The sequence below is a fragment of the Engystomops pustulosus genome, chromosome 10, assembly GCF_040894005.1.
Source record: "Engystomops pustulosus chromosome 10, aEngPut4.maternal, whole genome shotgun sequence".
Classification (NCBI taxonomy): domain Eukaryota; kingdom Metazoa; phylum Chordata; class Amphibia; order Anura; family Leptodactylidae; genus Engystomops; species Engystomops pustulosus.
This window is the reverse complement of record NC_092420.1, coordinates 64,672,122-64,685,850: the sequence shown is the minus strand read 5'-3', so window position 1 is coordinate 64,685,850 and position 13,729 is coordinate 64,672,122. Positions and strand designations below refer to the sequence as shown.

At 41.9% G+C, this 13,729-nt stretch overlaps 1 protein-coding gene across 7 annotated transcripts in view; it reads left to right on the top strand.

Moving 5' to 3' along the window:
* The first annotated feature begins 56 nt into the window (after positions 1-56).
* Positions 57-13,729, top strand: part of KYAT3 (kynurenine aminotransferase 3) — a 30,103-nt gene continuing 16,430 nt past the window's right edge. Inside the window, exons 1-4 of one of the 7 annotated variants that reach the window (XM_072127103.1) lie at positions 57-204; positions 693-746; positions 10,617-10,717; positions 13,610-13,668. In XM_072127103.1, the coding sequence (XP_071983204.1) occupies positions 10,619-10,717; positions 13,610-13,668 (158 nt within the window). In that variant the 5' untranslated portion in view covers positions 57-204; positions 693-746; positions 10,617-10,618. Of the gene's footprint in view, positions 216-252; positions 322-692; positions 839-10,616; positions 10,718-13,609; positions 13,669-13,729 lie in introns of those variants that run through there. The other 6 variants (XM_072127105.1, XM_072127106.1, XM_072127108.1 and 3 more) reach the window with 6 other exon arrangements.

The following is a 13,729-nucleotide window of genomic DNA, read 5'->3' as shown; positions in this document are numbered from 1 at the left end:
CTAAGGGAGAGCGAAGGACCACCGATGGAAGGGGCGGTACTAAGGGCAGAGCTGTGCTATTGGCTGATGCGCCTGTCAATCATGTCATCCTCCTGTCCCCTCTATGTGTTGTGCCGTAACCTGGTGTCACTGGTAGCCCCGCCTCTCCCCGCCCTCCCTTTCCTCCCATGCTTGTGAACTTCACTGGATAGAAGGACGCAGCCGGTAAGTGACAGGTAATTGTAAATACAGCCTGTGTTTTAGTCCTCTAATATAGTTGCAGGTGGCAAAAAAGAGGTGCTGCAGCAGCTGTGCCATACACTGTGGCACTATAGCTGATAGGTAATGAAACCTGTGCCATTGGTTACATAAAACTCTCTATCTGCTCTATGGTTGTGTTCACACACTGCAGATTTGTTGCAGGAATATGCACTTGTATAGCCCATTAGCAGTGCGGGTGGTGAGTATCTCATCATTATCTCAGGGGCAAAATAATGGGATAATGTGAACTTTGCTTTCCTCATGGACTCCTTGCAGGGTACTGCAGCTCTGAAGTCAATGGGATTACAATGCTACCATCGCCATGCAGAGTATTTCTCATGCGACAACATGTTACAGAAAATCCATCACTTGGTTAGACGCTATTTGAACTCTGAACACTGACTGGCGCTGATTAGCATCTTCTATAAAGTTGTGTTTTATTTTTTTTACAGGTGTTTCAAGAATACTGAAAAGAAGTTTCGGAACACTGAAGAAAAGGGCCAGAAGTACGTGCTCATAGTTCATATATTCCTAACTGAGTGCTAGATTTCCTTTAATTCTCTGCTGTGGAGCCTGAATGGGGGCAGAGGAAGCATTTGTAAGTGTACCGCAGAATTCACATGAAAATTTACCTTGAATCTGTATTATGTGCTAAATCCCCTTAATATTTTGGGTGAATTTCCATGTGGACCCCCCTGTATATGCAGAGACTTTATGGCCGTGGTCAGTACATAAAAAATGATCTGGATTTCGAACCATTTTTCGTGGGTCACTCATAGTCGGACAGAAGAATATCAGCCGTAAAACTGGTTTGAGTCTTGTTGTCCAACTGAAGGCATCCATCCCCTCACTCAAATATAGCACCGTGTCTGATCATTCGGATTCAACCACTGGTGGTGCAATCACTGATCACTAGAAGTATTTCTCTTAGTATTTTATTTAAATGGAAACCTCCTTTTAATTCTGCTTGTGACCCTCAGAATACAATAGCAGAATTTTCTAACAACTGAAATCCTTAGTTTTCAGAGCTGCTGTGCTGACTAATGATTGGCCGCCGTCAATATGGCATAATTGCGCTTGTCAGTAGTGTAGTAGGGTTGTAATAGCAGAGGACTTTGCTACCAGAATTACAGCGAGTCATTGTTGTTCTGCTGGATTTTACCATGTACACCGCTTGCTCACCTCCATACTGATGTACAGAAGCTCTCCATAGCCTTACATGACGTCTGTACGCTTCAGTACTATAGTGGTTTACCCTCACATGTCTGGTTTGTATATTTAGTTGTGCGCTTCAGCCTCTATTAGACATGCCGGTCATGTATGTTTGTACAATACATCTCCTATGGTTATTATAGCTTCAGGCTCCCAACGTGAACAGCAGCAGGACTGGATGACATTGAGAAGCTACATATCCACAAGCTATCAAGCTAGTGTACAAATATTACTCAGCAGCAGGTGACAAGACTTGTATCAGTGATATGTTAGACACCAGATCTGACTGCTGAGTGTGAAAATGTGAATCCCCTGTGTGAATGGAACCCACAGGATCCTTGTCTATGAAAATGATGGAGCGTTGTATCTGCCCTACTTCCATAGGATAAAGGGTAACTGCTGCTATCAAGGAAAACTGTATGTTCACACTGTTCTTTTCTAATGGTTTTTGTCTAGGAAAAATAGTAAATTCCAACACAGCCCCTCAGCTATGAGTCACTGCTGCGTCAGGCATCTGTTTGAATACTACAATAATTTCACAGTTAGGCCCCATTCACGCTCCGGCTATGGCACCTGGCCGTGGTACAATGCACACACATGTGTGCACTATCTTTTCCAATGTTTATCACCGGGGGCCCTGCCTTGCTATGGATAGGGAAGGGGTGAGCAGCCCTAATCTCAGCTGTATGCTCACCCAGCTGTGTGAAAGTAGCCTTACTCACACACCAGTACTCCAAGTCCAGCTACAATCCTGACATATAAAGGCAGTTTCCACAATCTTACTGCTACTAACAAAACACCCAATGGATATGCAGATCCCCAGAGCCAATTCTTAACACTCTATGCAGCTCTGTATGGTAAATTTTCTGACAGATTGCTTTTTAAGTTTGTTGTGACCCTGACAAGACCTGAAAAACCAAGAGTTTCTGTGATTATATTACTTTACATATAGCTAAATATGCTATACATTGCTTTAATGGGTTTTACAGGTATTGGTCGCCTTGTGGCGCACAGAGGAGTCACACATGACATTCTGGACATCACTGAAGGACCAAATAGGGTCTGGTGCACCTGGCACTTCCAGGCAGGTTGGAGGTGCTGCCGCCCATGAGACATCTGCAGTGCTGCAGCCCGCTCTTCCAGGACTGTGGGACATTATTGATGGTGTATAGCTGCATATGTTTACAGTCATGTGATCACATAAGTCTCATGTTTCTTCTAGGAATATCTCCTGTCTTGTTTAGTCACCTTGAATAGTTCACGTGCTAGCGGAAAAAAACATGCAGGGGTCTTTGCGGCCCACACTGCCCATGCCACTGCAATAAATGTGTGACCCATTAACCCTATCCACAGTGCAGAGATGGAAATATGAATAAATTCTTGTTAATTGATTACAGTGGCAGGCTGTGGACAGTTAAATCTGGTACAACCCCTTTAATGATGTAAACTTGTTTATTTTACCATGAATGTATAAATGCACCCTCTTAACACATGTGGAAAACAATTGTCAAATAAGGCATCAGGAAAATTCTAGCTTCTGAGTTTATAAAGGAATTCTTACCACCTCCATCTACTCCAACTTTTGTATCTCTCTTCCACTGATTCCGGCACAGGTTGAGTTGTTTCTTTAGCTCCTACTGTTCCTGAGTAATAGATTTAGCAGTCAATATAATAATTGGACTCTATACTGTCAGGTGGGTGGTACCAGACTCTCTATTGTCAAGTGGGAAGTCATGGTTTGGAGAATATAATGTGCTAAAACCATCTGTACTGATGAAAGCTGATGAAATAATTCCAGGTTTAATGTCAGATGCAAAGAGCTGAAATGAAATGGATATTCAGCTTGTGACATGGATATTCACATTTAAAGGAAACCTATCCGGGCCAACTATAAACCACTCACAGTTCGTTATGGACTGGTGGTTTAGTGTCCCAAATCACCCTTTAGGTAGTCCCTCTGTGCCCACAATTAAAATAAAACAATCTTTCATACTTGCCTTGTCCTGAAGCTCCCCACGGCTGCAGAGTCGCACAGTGAAGCCATCGTACTACTCCCCGGCTGCACTGCTGCATTGTGGGTATGGCGCTTGGGCAATGAAGCCGGGGTGTACTGCTCCGACTTTATTCAACTACTACGCAGGCACTAGGAGCTCCAGAGATGTACAGTGCATCTGATTGAACCCATTTCTAGATAAAGCATTTTTTTTGCAAAAATACTTAAATCTTGCAATTGAGCCTGAATGGCTCTGGGCTCAATAAACAGCCTGGAGCCCCTTGGGCCTCTTTTACATAATTCTTTAAAGGCTTGTTTTGTAAAAATAACAGCATAGGAAGCTAAATGAAGAGCAGGGGGCACGCACCTGCATGTAAGTGTGCTTGGTTTACAATCCTTCATCCCAGTGCCAGATTTACTTTAAGGTGCCTCCACAGAGTATGTCATAGATGGGAGGGGGTGTCCATCACATGGTGTAATTTTTGTGCTGCATGTGGCTTCTTGGCACATCACTTACTGTGAATTTGTAACAAATTATACATACAACATTTCAAGGAGTAATATTATACAAAAATCTGCTACATATTAAGCATGCTTCTCCTAAATGTAAGTGTTTTGGTAAATCTTGTATAGTTGTGTGTTCACAGCATCTATGCAGGCTCATGCAGTGACTCCATGGTTACAGACTTAAAACTATAAACCGCCTTGTGTGAGCCATCATCTTGTACAAGAAAGTGGAACCAAAAACTTCTGGGTCAATGATGGTGCTAATGAAGAATTACCTACACCACCATCTTGTTTGGTGAAATCCAATTTCACTCTAATGATTGAGCACTTTTAATTCAAATTGCACTTTATTTGTGATAATTGACCCTTGTAGGAGAGAGAATATATGGTAATTTTCCTGGTAACCACACCTTTTCATCTAGATTAGATCAATGGGCGTCCTATATTTGGGACCACTGATTTTGGATTGATTGATTTTGGCCTAAGGGAGGCCCATTGGATCTGAAGGAGGATAAAATCAGGTGATTGATGGGTTTTCCAAGTGTGAGGCAGGAAATGATTTACTTATTCTATGAAAAGGTCATCGATATCAAAAAAGTTTTAGCTGCTTCTAGCGGTGTATATCAATGACTCCTCTCTCCCTACCCATACAGTAATGCATGACTTCTTGTCAGTGGGAAGTCAGGAGAAATGGCTAGTGGCGTGACAACCATTGGGATTAGCAGTCTTGGATGTATATGGTCATGTCAAGGGTCCTTCTTAAGGGTCCTGCTATTCAGTATGGGCATTATTTTATTGTTTACCCAAGGACCCCCTTCTGCAGTCTCATAAAACCAACAAAGGACTAATTTTCATTGTTCCCCTTTTAGTGTTGTGCTTTGGATGGGAAAGGGTTAAAAACAGCACCCTTATAAGGGTGAAGATACCTGTAGTAGTTGTGATGGCATTTACCGCAGTGCTAAGCATGCTGCTTCTGTACAACCATAGTAATAATAATCTTTATGTATATAGCGCCAACATACAGTGGATATAGAAAGCCAATTGGTTTCATTGCAGCCAATTGGTAAGATCAAAAAAGTTCTTTTTTTGCTCATTTATGCACACTCTGCACCCCATCTTTACAGAAAAACTGAAACATAGATGTTTTTGCTAATTTATTACCCAAGAAAAACTGAAATATCTCATTGTATTCATTGTAAGTTAAAGGGAACCTGTCACCAGGAGACCCAGTCCCCACAGATCATAGTACATACACTGCCAAAGTGTTTTTGTATAAAAAAATAGGTTTTACAGAAAAAAAGATATGTTATATTGTACCTTTCATTAGCATCTGCTGTGTGACTAGGCAGTTGCCAATTGGGAGGGGCGGGAAAGGAGCAGCCCCCCCCCCCACCCTTGAGAAACATGTGACCTTTTCAAATATATGAATAACTCCCCACACTCGGGATTGGCTGTAGAGGATTCATATATTTGAAAAGGTCACATGGAGAAGCTGTTCCCCAAGGGTGGGGGGGAACTGCTCCTTTCCAGCTCCTCCCAAAAGGCAACTGCCTAGTCACACAGCAGATGCTAATGAAAGGTACAATATAACATATCTTTTTTTTCTGTAAAACCAATTTTTAATACAAAAACACTTTGGCAGTGTATGAACTATGCTCTGTGGGGACTGGGGGAGTGCTAAAAATGGGTCTCCTGGTGACAGGTTCCCTTTAAAGATCCTACTTTAAAAAATTGACCAGTGTATCTTCCTGTGATAGTAGCTTTTCAACACTTTAAGATATCCCTGTGATTTTGAGACAGTTTTCTCATGAGACATTGTAGTTATGAGTTTATGTTAGTAGTATCATTTCGGTAATCAGTTTCTTTTTTTTTTTTTTTTTTTTTAAATTTTAAAATAATTACAATTTTCAAAGTTTCAAATGTTCTACTTTTTAGACAAAAAGTCAAACCACAAATCATTTTTTGTAGAAACCTTTTGCCATTGCTCTTTTTACGGATGTGAGAAGGTTTCAATTTTTTGTACCAACTTCTCAGATTTTCAAGATATTGAAAAGATTTTTGGTGACCAATTCAGTTTGGAAGTGCCCTATAAAGGCTTATGTACTATATACCCCCACAAGTAGCACCATTTTATAAACCTAACATCTCAAAATATGAGAACCATCTGTTAACCATTTAATTCTTTCTCTGGAAGCAAACAAAAATGGATTGAAATTTTTGAAATGTACCTGTTTTCTCAAATGTGTCATAGTAGGAAGAAATGTATTCAGCCCAACTCATGTCACTGTGGATAAACACCCCAAAAATCATTCTGCTGGTTATTACGGGTATGGCAATAACCCAGGTGTAGGAGTAGTCTACAGGCTGGGGACAAGGCAGGCCTGAAAAGGGACAAGCAACATTTAGATTTTGGAGCACCCTTTTCACTAGACTGGTGTTGGGGAGCCCCTGAGGTACCAGTACGATAGAAACCCCCGAGTAGTTTTTAAGAAAGGGCAACCCTCAATTTATTTAGGGTTGTATGAGCATTTTAACCCATAAGATCCTGGCTCAAATGTAGACAAAGAACCCAAAAAACATGATGCAGGTTCTCCCGGGTATGGCAATATGTGGCAATAATATACACAATCTTTCATGCATAACCCTGATTTCTCGGGGGACGTGTCACACTGGTATATGTTTTTTGTTTTTTTTTATGCCCCTTTTGGAGCACTCCCTGCACCTCTTCTGTGTCCTTACCTTGCTGCCAGTTTGGGGAACTTCTCCTGGAAAGTGCTGCCCTGATACAATAGGTGAAGGGGCCTCGCTTCCAGACGTACTCCCCCCTTCCTGGTCTCTAAAATTAACTGCTTGACTCCCACCTCTTGAAATTCCAGGAAAGTTCCCCTCTGTCCTGCACATCGATGTAATATGTAAGCATTATACAATGCCATCTGCATGATGTGCACGGCAGCTTCTTGTACCACACCATCGACGTCCGCAAGGTGTTATATGGCTGAAGCACCTGGTCCAACAAGTCCACCCCTCCCATGTACCTATTATAATCCAAAAAAGAGTCCGGCTTGGGGGCTTCTGTACTGCTCCTCCACACAACGCCTGCTCCTCCACGGAACGCTTACTCCACCACGGAACACCTACTGCTCCACGCAACACCTACTGCTCCAAGCAACGCCTGCTCCTCCACGGAACGCTTACTCCACCACGCTACGCCTACTGCTCCACGCTACGCCTACTGCTCCACGCTACGCCTACTGCTCCAAGCAACGCCTGCTCCTCCACGGAACGCTTACTCCGCCATGCTACGCCTACTGCTCCACGCTACATCTGCTACTCCGCGCTACGCCTACTCCTCTGCGCTACTCCTACTCCCCCACGCTACTACTACTGCTCAACATTACTCCTACACCTATCAGATCACTCTTAAAAGTGCGGTTGTGGGGGATAGGGAAAACCGACATGGGAGGGGGATCGGTGTTTTTGGGTACAGTAAAGGGACAGATCACCTGCACAACTCTCTCCAACATGATCAATCACAAAATAACTATGTTGGAGAACGTTGGGCTAGTAAGTTCTGCCTCAAAATTGTCACAGATCGCTGTCATTGGCCAGTCTGTATTGACTGGCCAATGGCGACAATCGACGTAACGAGACCAATCATATTGGTCCTGTGATGTCATCGGATGGGTGTCTGGTGGCCATGCCGACATCTCCCACCGAGGTGTCACCATGTCTCGCGACAGGGTGACGTTCAAAATGCAAGTAGCGCTCGCGTTATAAATTTTTTTTCTTTTTGCTTTTACAAGTTTTTTCCTGTACCTGAGGCATCTATAAGAGCCTCAGTTACAGGGAAATGATCACCTGTGATCAGAGCTGTACTGGCTCTAATTAGACCCAGCAGCTATGATTAACCGCTTAAGAAACGGAGGTCACGTGACCACCGAGTCCACGGAGCCGGCGGCCACGCTCGACTCCTCTATGCATCGAGCTCATTCAGCGCGGTGCACGGAGGATCGGAGAAGGGAGAAGCGGTAACTAACCGCATCTCCCTTCTCCTTAGAGTCTCCGGGCGCCTCTAACACCCGGAGACCTGGTCCTGCTCCCACGATTAGGGCGCGAGCAGCAGAAAACTGCAGCGACGTCTTTAAACACCAGACCTCTGACATCTGAAGGCAGCGGGCTGTCCGAAAGAAATTAAGATGGTTATACTCATTCATTGGAGTCCAGCTGTGTTTAATTAAACTTGAAGTTTGGAACAACCACAACTCTTCCTTGACCTGGCCAAACTAAGCAATCGTAGGAGAAGATCCATGCTGAGAGAGGGAAAGAAGAACCCCAAGATGACGGTGGCTGAGATCCAGAGATGCAGTAGGGAGATTGGAGAAAGTTCCACAAAGTCATCTATCACTGCAGCCTCCACCAGTCTGGGCTTTTATGGCGAAGTGTGCCGATGGAAGCCTCATACAGTTTGCAAAAAACACATGAAGGACTCCCAGAACACGAGAAATAAGATTCTCTGGTCTGATAACATGAAGATTAAATTTTTTGGTGTTACTCCTAAGCAGTGTGTGTGGAGAAAACCAGGAACTGCTCATCACCTGCCAAATACAATCCCAACAATGAAACCTGGTAGTGGCAGAATCGGCAGGGACTAGCCGACTGGCTGCAATTGAAGGAAAGATGAATGTAGCCAAGTACAGAGATATACCTGAGTGAAGTTGCCCCCCCACCTTGTTCACATCTAATAGAATTGGTGTCTAATATGTGTTTGTTTGTGCTGCTATCGTTTTTCTGTTCAATTAAACTTTATTGAAATTAGCAATTAACAAAAGTCAAAGCATTCCAAATGGATTTAATATAAACCAAAGCAATTTATGCGCTGCTATCGTTTTTAACATATTACTAAAAGAGGTCATCAGAGGTCAACCAGCCCCCCCCCCCCCACACACACACATTACCCAAATCAAACAATAATGGTTCCAATCAATTATGCTACGTTTGTACTGCTTTTGTTTTGAAGATATTAACTAATTTGTTAAGTTCAAAAGGTCAACCAGACCCCCCCACACACACATTAACCGAATCAAACAAAAGTGTTGTGAAACTTTTGTGCTTGTTTGTGCAGAAAAATTTTTTGTTTGTGAAACTAAAGTTTTTAATGTATTGATCATTTTCTTCAGAGGTCAACCGAGTTAATTCCTTCCAGAGTACAATGAGGGGGATTTACCAATGTGTCTCAGGTTCCGCCACTTTCTAGTTGGCTAAATCTGTGATAAATACTGGTGTAGTATAAGACTGTCGGTTCCTACGTGAGACCTACTTTTAGGTGGTCTTAACTGTGCACCCAAATTTTGGGCGAACGTAAGATTTCCCACAAGCCACGCTCATCTCCCGAAGGTCACGCCAAAAAAAGGTGTAGAAGCCTTGATAACTATGGTGCAAGGCATTTTAGCAGTTCATCCTAAACACCTTAACTTATATAAACACCTAAACATACCTTAAAATTTTTGCTGCACAAACGTAGCACAAATGTTTGACACCACTTTTGTTTGATTCGGTTAATTTGGGGGGGCTGGTTGACCTTTTGAACTTTACAAATTAGTTAATATCTTCAAAACAAAAGCAGCACAAACGTAGCAGGATTGATTGGCTCCAGTTTTGTTTGATTTGGATAATGTGGGGGGCTGGTTGACCTCTGGAAACTTTTATTAATATCTTAAAAACTATAGCTGCACAAACAAAAATTTCTGCTGCATAAACCAGCACAAACGTAGCACAAACCTTTGACACCTTTGTTAGATTTGAACAAGGTGGGGGGACAACTTCACTCAGGTCAGAGATATCCTGGATGAAAATCTCTTCCAAAGTGCCCTGGACCTCAGACTGGGCCAAAGGTTCATATTCCAAGACAATGACCCAAAATACACAGCTAAAATAACAAAGCAGAGGCTTCAGAACAACCCTGTGACCATTCCTGACTGGCCCAGCCAGAGCCCCGACCTAAACCCAATTGAGCCTCTCTGGAGAGACTTGAAAATGGCTTCCATCAACGTTCACCATCCAATTCCGAGGGAACATCTACACTTCTGGGTTGTTTCTGTGAAGATGGAGTGCAGAGTGTACATTAATGAGTTTTAAAAAAAACTTTATTGATCTTACTAATTGGCTGCAATGAACAAAGAGTGTAAATGTAAAGTGGTCTGAATACTCTCCGTACTCTGCAGCTCTGATAACAAATCCCAACCAGTAAGCAATAGTTGTGGAAAAGGGGGACACAACCACAATGATATTGGGCTTTCACCACGTTGTATAGTACATGTAATCTGTTACGTTGAAATTGAAATCTTTGTTTGCAGACAGAATGTTATAGAGCAGTTGGAGCTGAAGTCCTTGGGCGGTTCTTCTCAGTGATGGACAACTCTGTACAAGAAAGGCGGGAGAGGACTGCCCACTGGACTCCCAAGCCTTGAATTTTGATCAAGTTATTAGTGATACAAATTTCCACATAATTATATACTCAAGCATTCAGTTCCTCCTGCTCCATAACATACTGCCTTATTATTATAATTTATATCAAATATTTGCATGAATATAATGACGTTAAAATCGCATTATCTTAATTGCTCGATGCCTAATTCTGTGCCTCTCTCATTGACCCGTCCTGCAGGCATGTTGATTGCTTTCCGTGCTGTCTGCCGCCTTGGGAATGGCTCTCAATTGCTGAAGACAGTTCATTCCTGTCAGTTCCTCAGGTTTTCCACCACAGGAGTATGTATGGCTTCTCACATTCCAATGGACTCTCTTCTGGATTGATTTTGGCTCCGCCGGTGCCGCATTATACTGGGAGGTTATTTTTGGAAGCACAAATGTATCTTCAATAAGCATAAATTTCCTATTTGTTTCTTTTGCTCTGAGATATTTTGTAGTTGTTTTTGCAGTATGTTTTTTCCATTATTTTGACCTATCCATGATAATATTTGGTTCAGACCAGCATTGTCCGGATTGCCGTGGGGAAGTTAGCGGAATTTATTATTTGTTGATTAGCATAAATAGATGTTTATTTTAATCTAAATATACACGACCGGCAGAGGCCATGGCCAAATCTGTGAAACATGTTTTAGCTCAAACTTAATCATTTGACCTAATAAACTGGAATGTTGTCAGGCATTGTTGGTTTAGAAAATACTGGATAAATATCAGGAAATTCGGATATGACTGCAATCATGGGAGCAGATAAGGGCTGTGGGGGAGATTTATCAGAAGTGTCTGAGAGCAAGACTGTTCTAGTTACTCATGGTAACCAATCAGAGCTCAGCTTTCATTTTGTGAACTGCAATGAGTAAATGAAAGCTGAGCTCTGATTGGTTGCCATGAGCAACTAGAACAGTCTTGCTCTCAGACACTTCTGATAAATCTCCCTCTAAATCTTTACGACATATCACAGGTGCATAATAGCCTCATGGAGGTGTAGGTCTAATCCTGACATATTCTTAAAGGGCTCATACGCAGAATGTAACTTATTTAAAGGGGACCTGTCCCCAGAGTTACACCATTAAACTACTATTCTCCTCAGGTAGGGGAATTTGAAATATCCTTTCTAGAATTCCCTCTTTTTTTGTTAAATCTTGTCCATTTGCTTATACAAATTTTCCTCCAAAGTCCCATGTAAATGAGCAAAAAGTAGTTGCCTTTTGGCCTGAGTCATTTTTAGAGGCTGATGTAGGATCATGAGCTTCAGGTGTCCCTATCTTGGGCTGTATAATAGAATCCATTGTTCTGGCATTATATTAAAGATAAGAATTACATCTTTTCAATGACACCAGGCTTGTGGTTCTGTGATCTACAGAAATGAAGATGCAGACGGTTATAGAGAAATGCAGGAATTGGGTTTTTATCTGCAGCTCACAAATACAAGCAGTCCCCGGGTTACATTCAAGATAGGTTCTGTAGGTTTGTTTTTAAGTTGAATTTGTATGTAAGTTAGAACTGTATACTTTATAATTGTAACCACAGCCGGAATTCTTTAAAATGTTGGATTGTCATAAGAACCAGGATTAACAATAAAGCTTCATTAAATACCCCTTTGGTGACTGTTACAGCTGTTCATTGTAGCCTCAAGCTAAAGTACAGTAAATTACCAACATCTAGTTCGTTTGTAACTAGGGGTTGTCTGTAAGTCAGGTGTAGGGGACCGCCTATATGCCTTAAACTCCCTGTATCTCTGATTCTCTAGGGCACAGAACCTCAATCATATTGTGATTTCAATGATGAGATTCTTCTCTTTGATATGATACCAGAACCAAGATGTGAAGTGACTCTCCACCTCCAGCCTCTAAAAGTAGCAAATGGCATAATATGACTCTTTTCTGCTAAATTACATTACTTTTTTATATAGATAAACTGTTGAGATTTTGCAGAAAAGAGAATTCTAGAAAGGACAGTATATTAGTAGTACATTAGTGTAAAAGCTGGTGACTATTTCCCCTTAAAGGGATATTGCAAAAATCATTTAATTCTTTAAAATTACACTGGCAATCAATCGCTAATACATCAGGTCATATCAGATGTATGAGGTGTGTGGGGAACTGTTGTGTCCTCCCTTACATTCCTGGTTGTAGGTCACATCTTCAGACTCTAGTCTTTTTATAGTGATATCCCTATTAATTCTCCTGTTTACTAACATACCGGTACCTGATTTATTTCTTGTATTTTTCTTACCTCCCGGTGCTGTTATTGCATTTTGACACCTTGGTGATTGTCTTGGGTCTTGTGAATGATGTGGTTATAGATTTTGTGATTTGTTTCCCTTAATCTCATTGCTGGACACCCTCCTATCCACTCTTGCTATAAAACTTTGATCATCTCATAACGTGTCGATCCGTTTATGTTGTCTTTTGTTAAATTATTTTGCATCTCATTAACATAAATAGATGTGTTTTGGAGATTTTTTTTGTGTTTTATTTGGTGTTTTCTAGATTACGTCTTCCAAATCAAATCTGCAGGTGCAAAAATAGACCTAAAAACCTAACAAGACAGACTGTGCATATGGGTCACACACCATGGGGGAACTTTATTAGGGCTTCTATGCCGCAAAACTGGCATTGAAGTCCTGAAATAATCGCAGTTGATAGCGAAACTGCCAGCAATTGCGACAATTTCCACCCTAACGCCACATGCAAGGGGGCACAGCTGGCAACGGATTGGGCTCCACACTCTGCACAATTAGCAAGTGTTCAAACTAAACCGTGGCAAATACATTCGGTGCCGACTGCAGGATACATCACGAGGCGAGAACCTGTTGATGTATCCGGCTGTGCCAGAGGGATGGGCACTTTGTCATATGCCGGTGCGGAAACACCCGCGTATGATAAATGTCCCCCTATGTTCTAACTTACAAAACACATATGTGTGGGGTAATGCGTTTGCAGTGCTTTTCAAAACACAACTGAAACGCATCATGTGAACGCAGACTTAGAGGAGAGCTAGTGTGCATACTTTTCCAGCTGGATCTTTGCAAAGGTGAATGACTACCTTTAAAATACGTTGTTGGTTGACCCCCAAAATAAAGGTCCAGTTATTATTAATCTCAAGGTAAATTGTGGATAAGCTAATTGAGTTTGATGTAATTACTTTTGTTTCTATTTTTTTTTTTTCATCCAGATTATGCCTTTTAAGCACAAAAATGCGAAACGTATTGAGGGGATTGACAGCAATGTATGGTAAGACGCTGCTTGGAAGTGTACAGGCATTTATTAAAGGAGTTGTCCAGTGTAAGCAAAC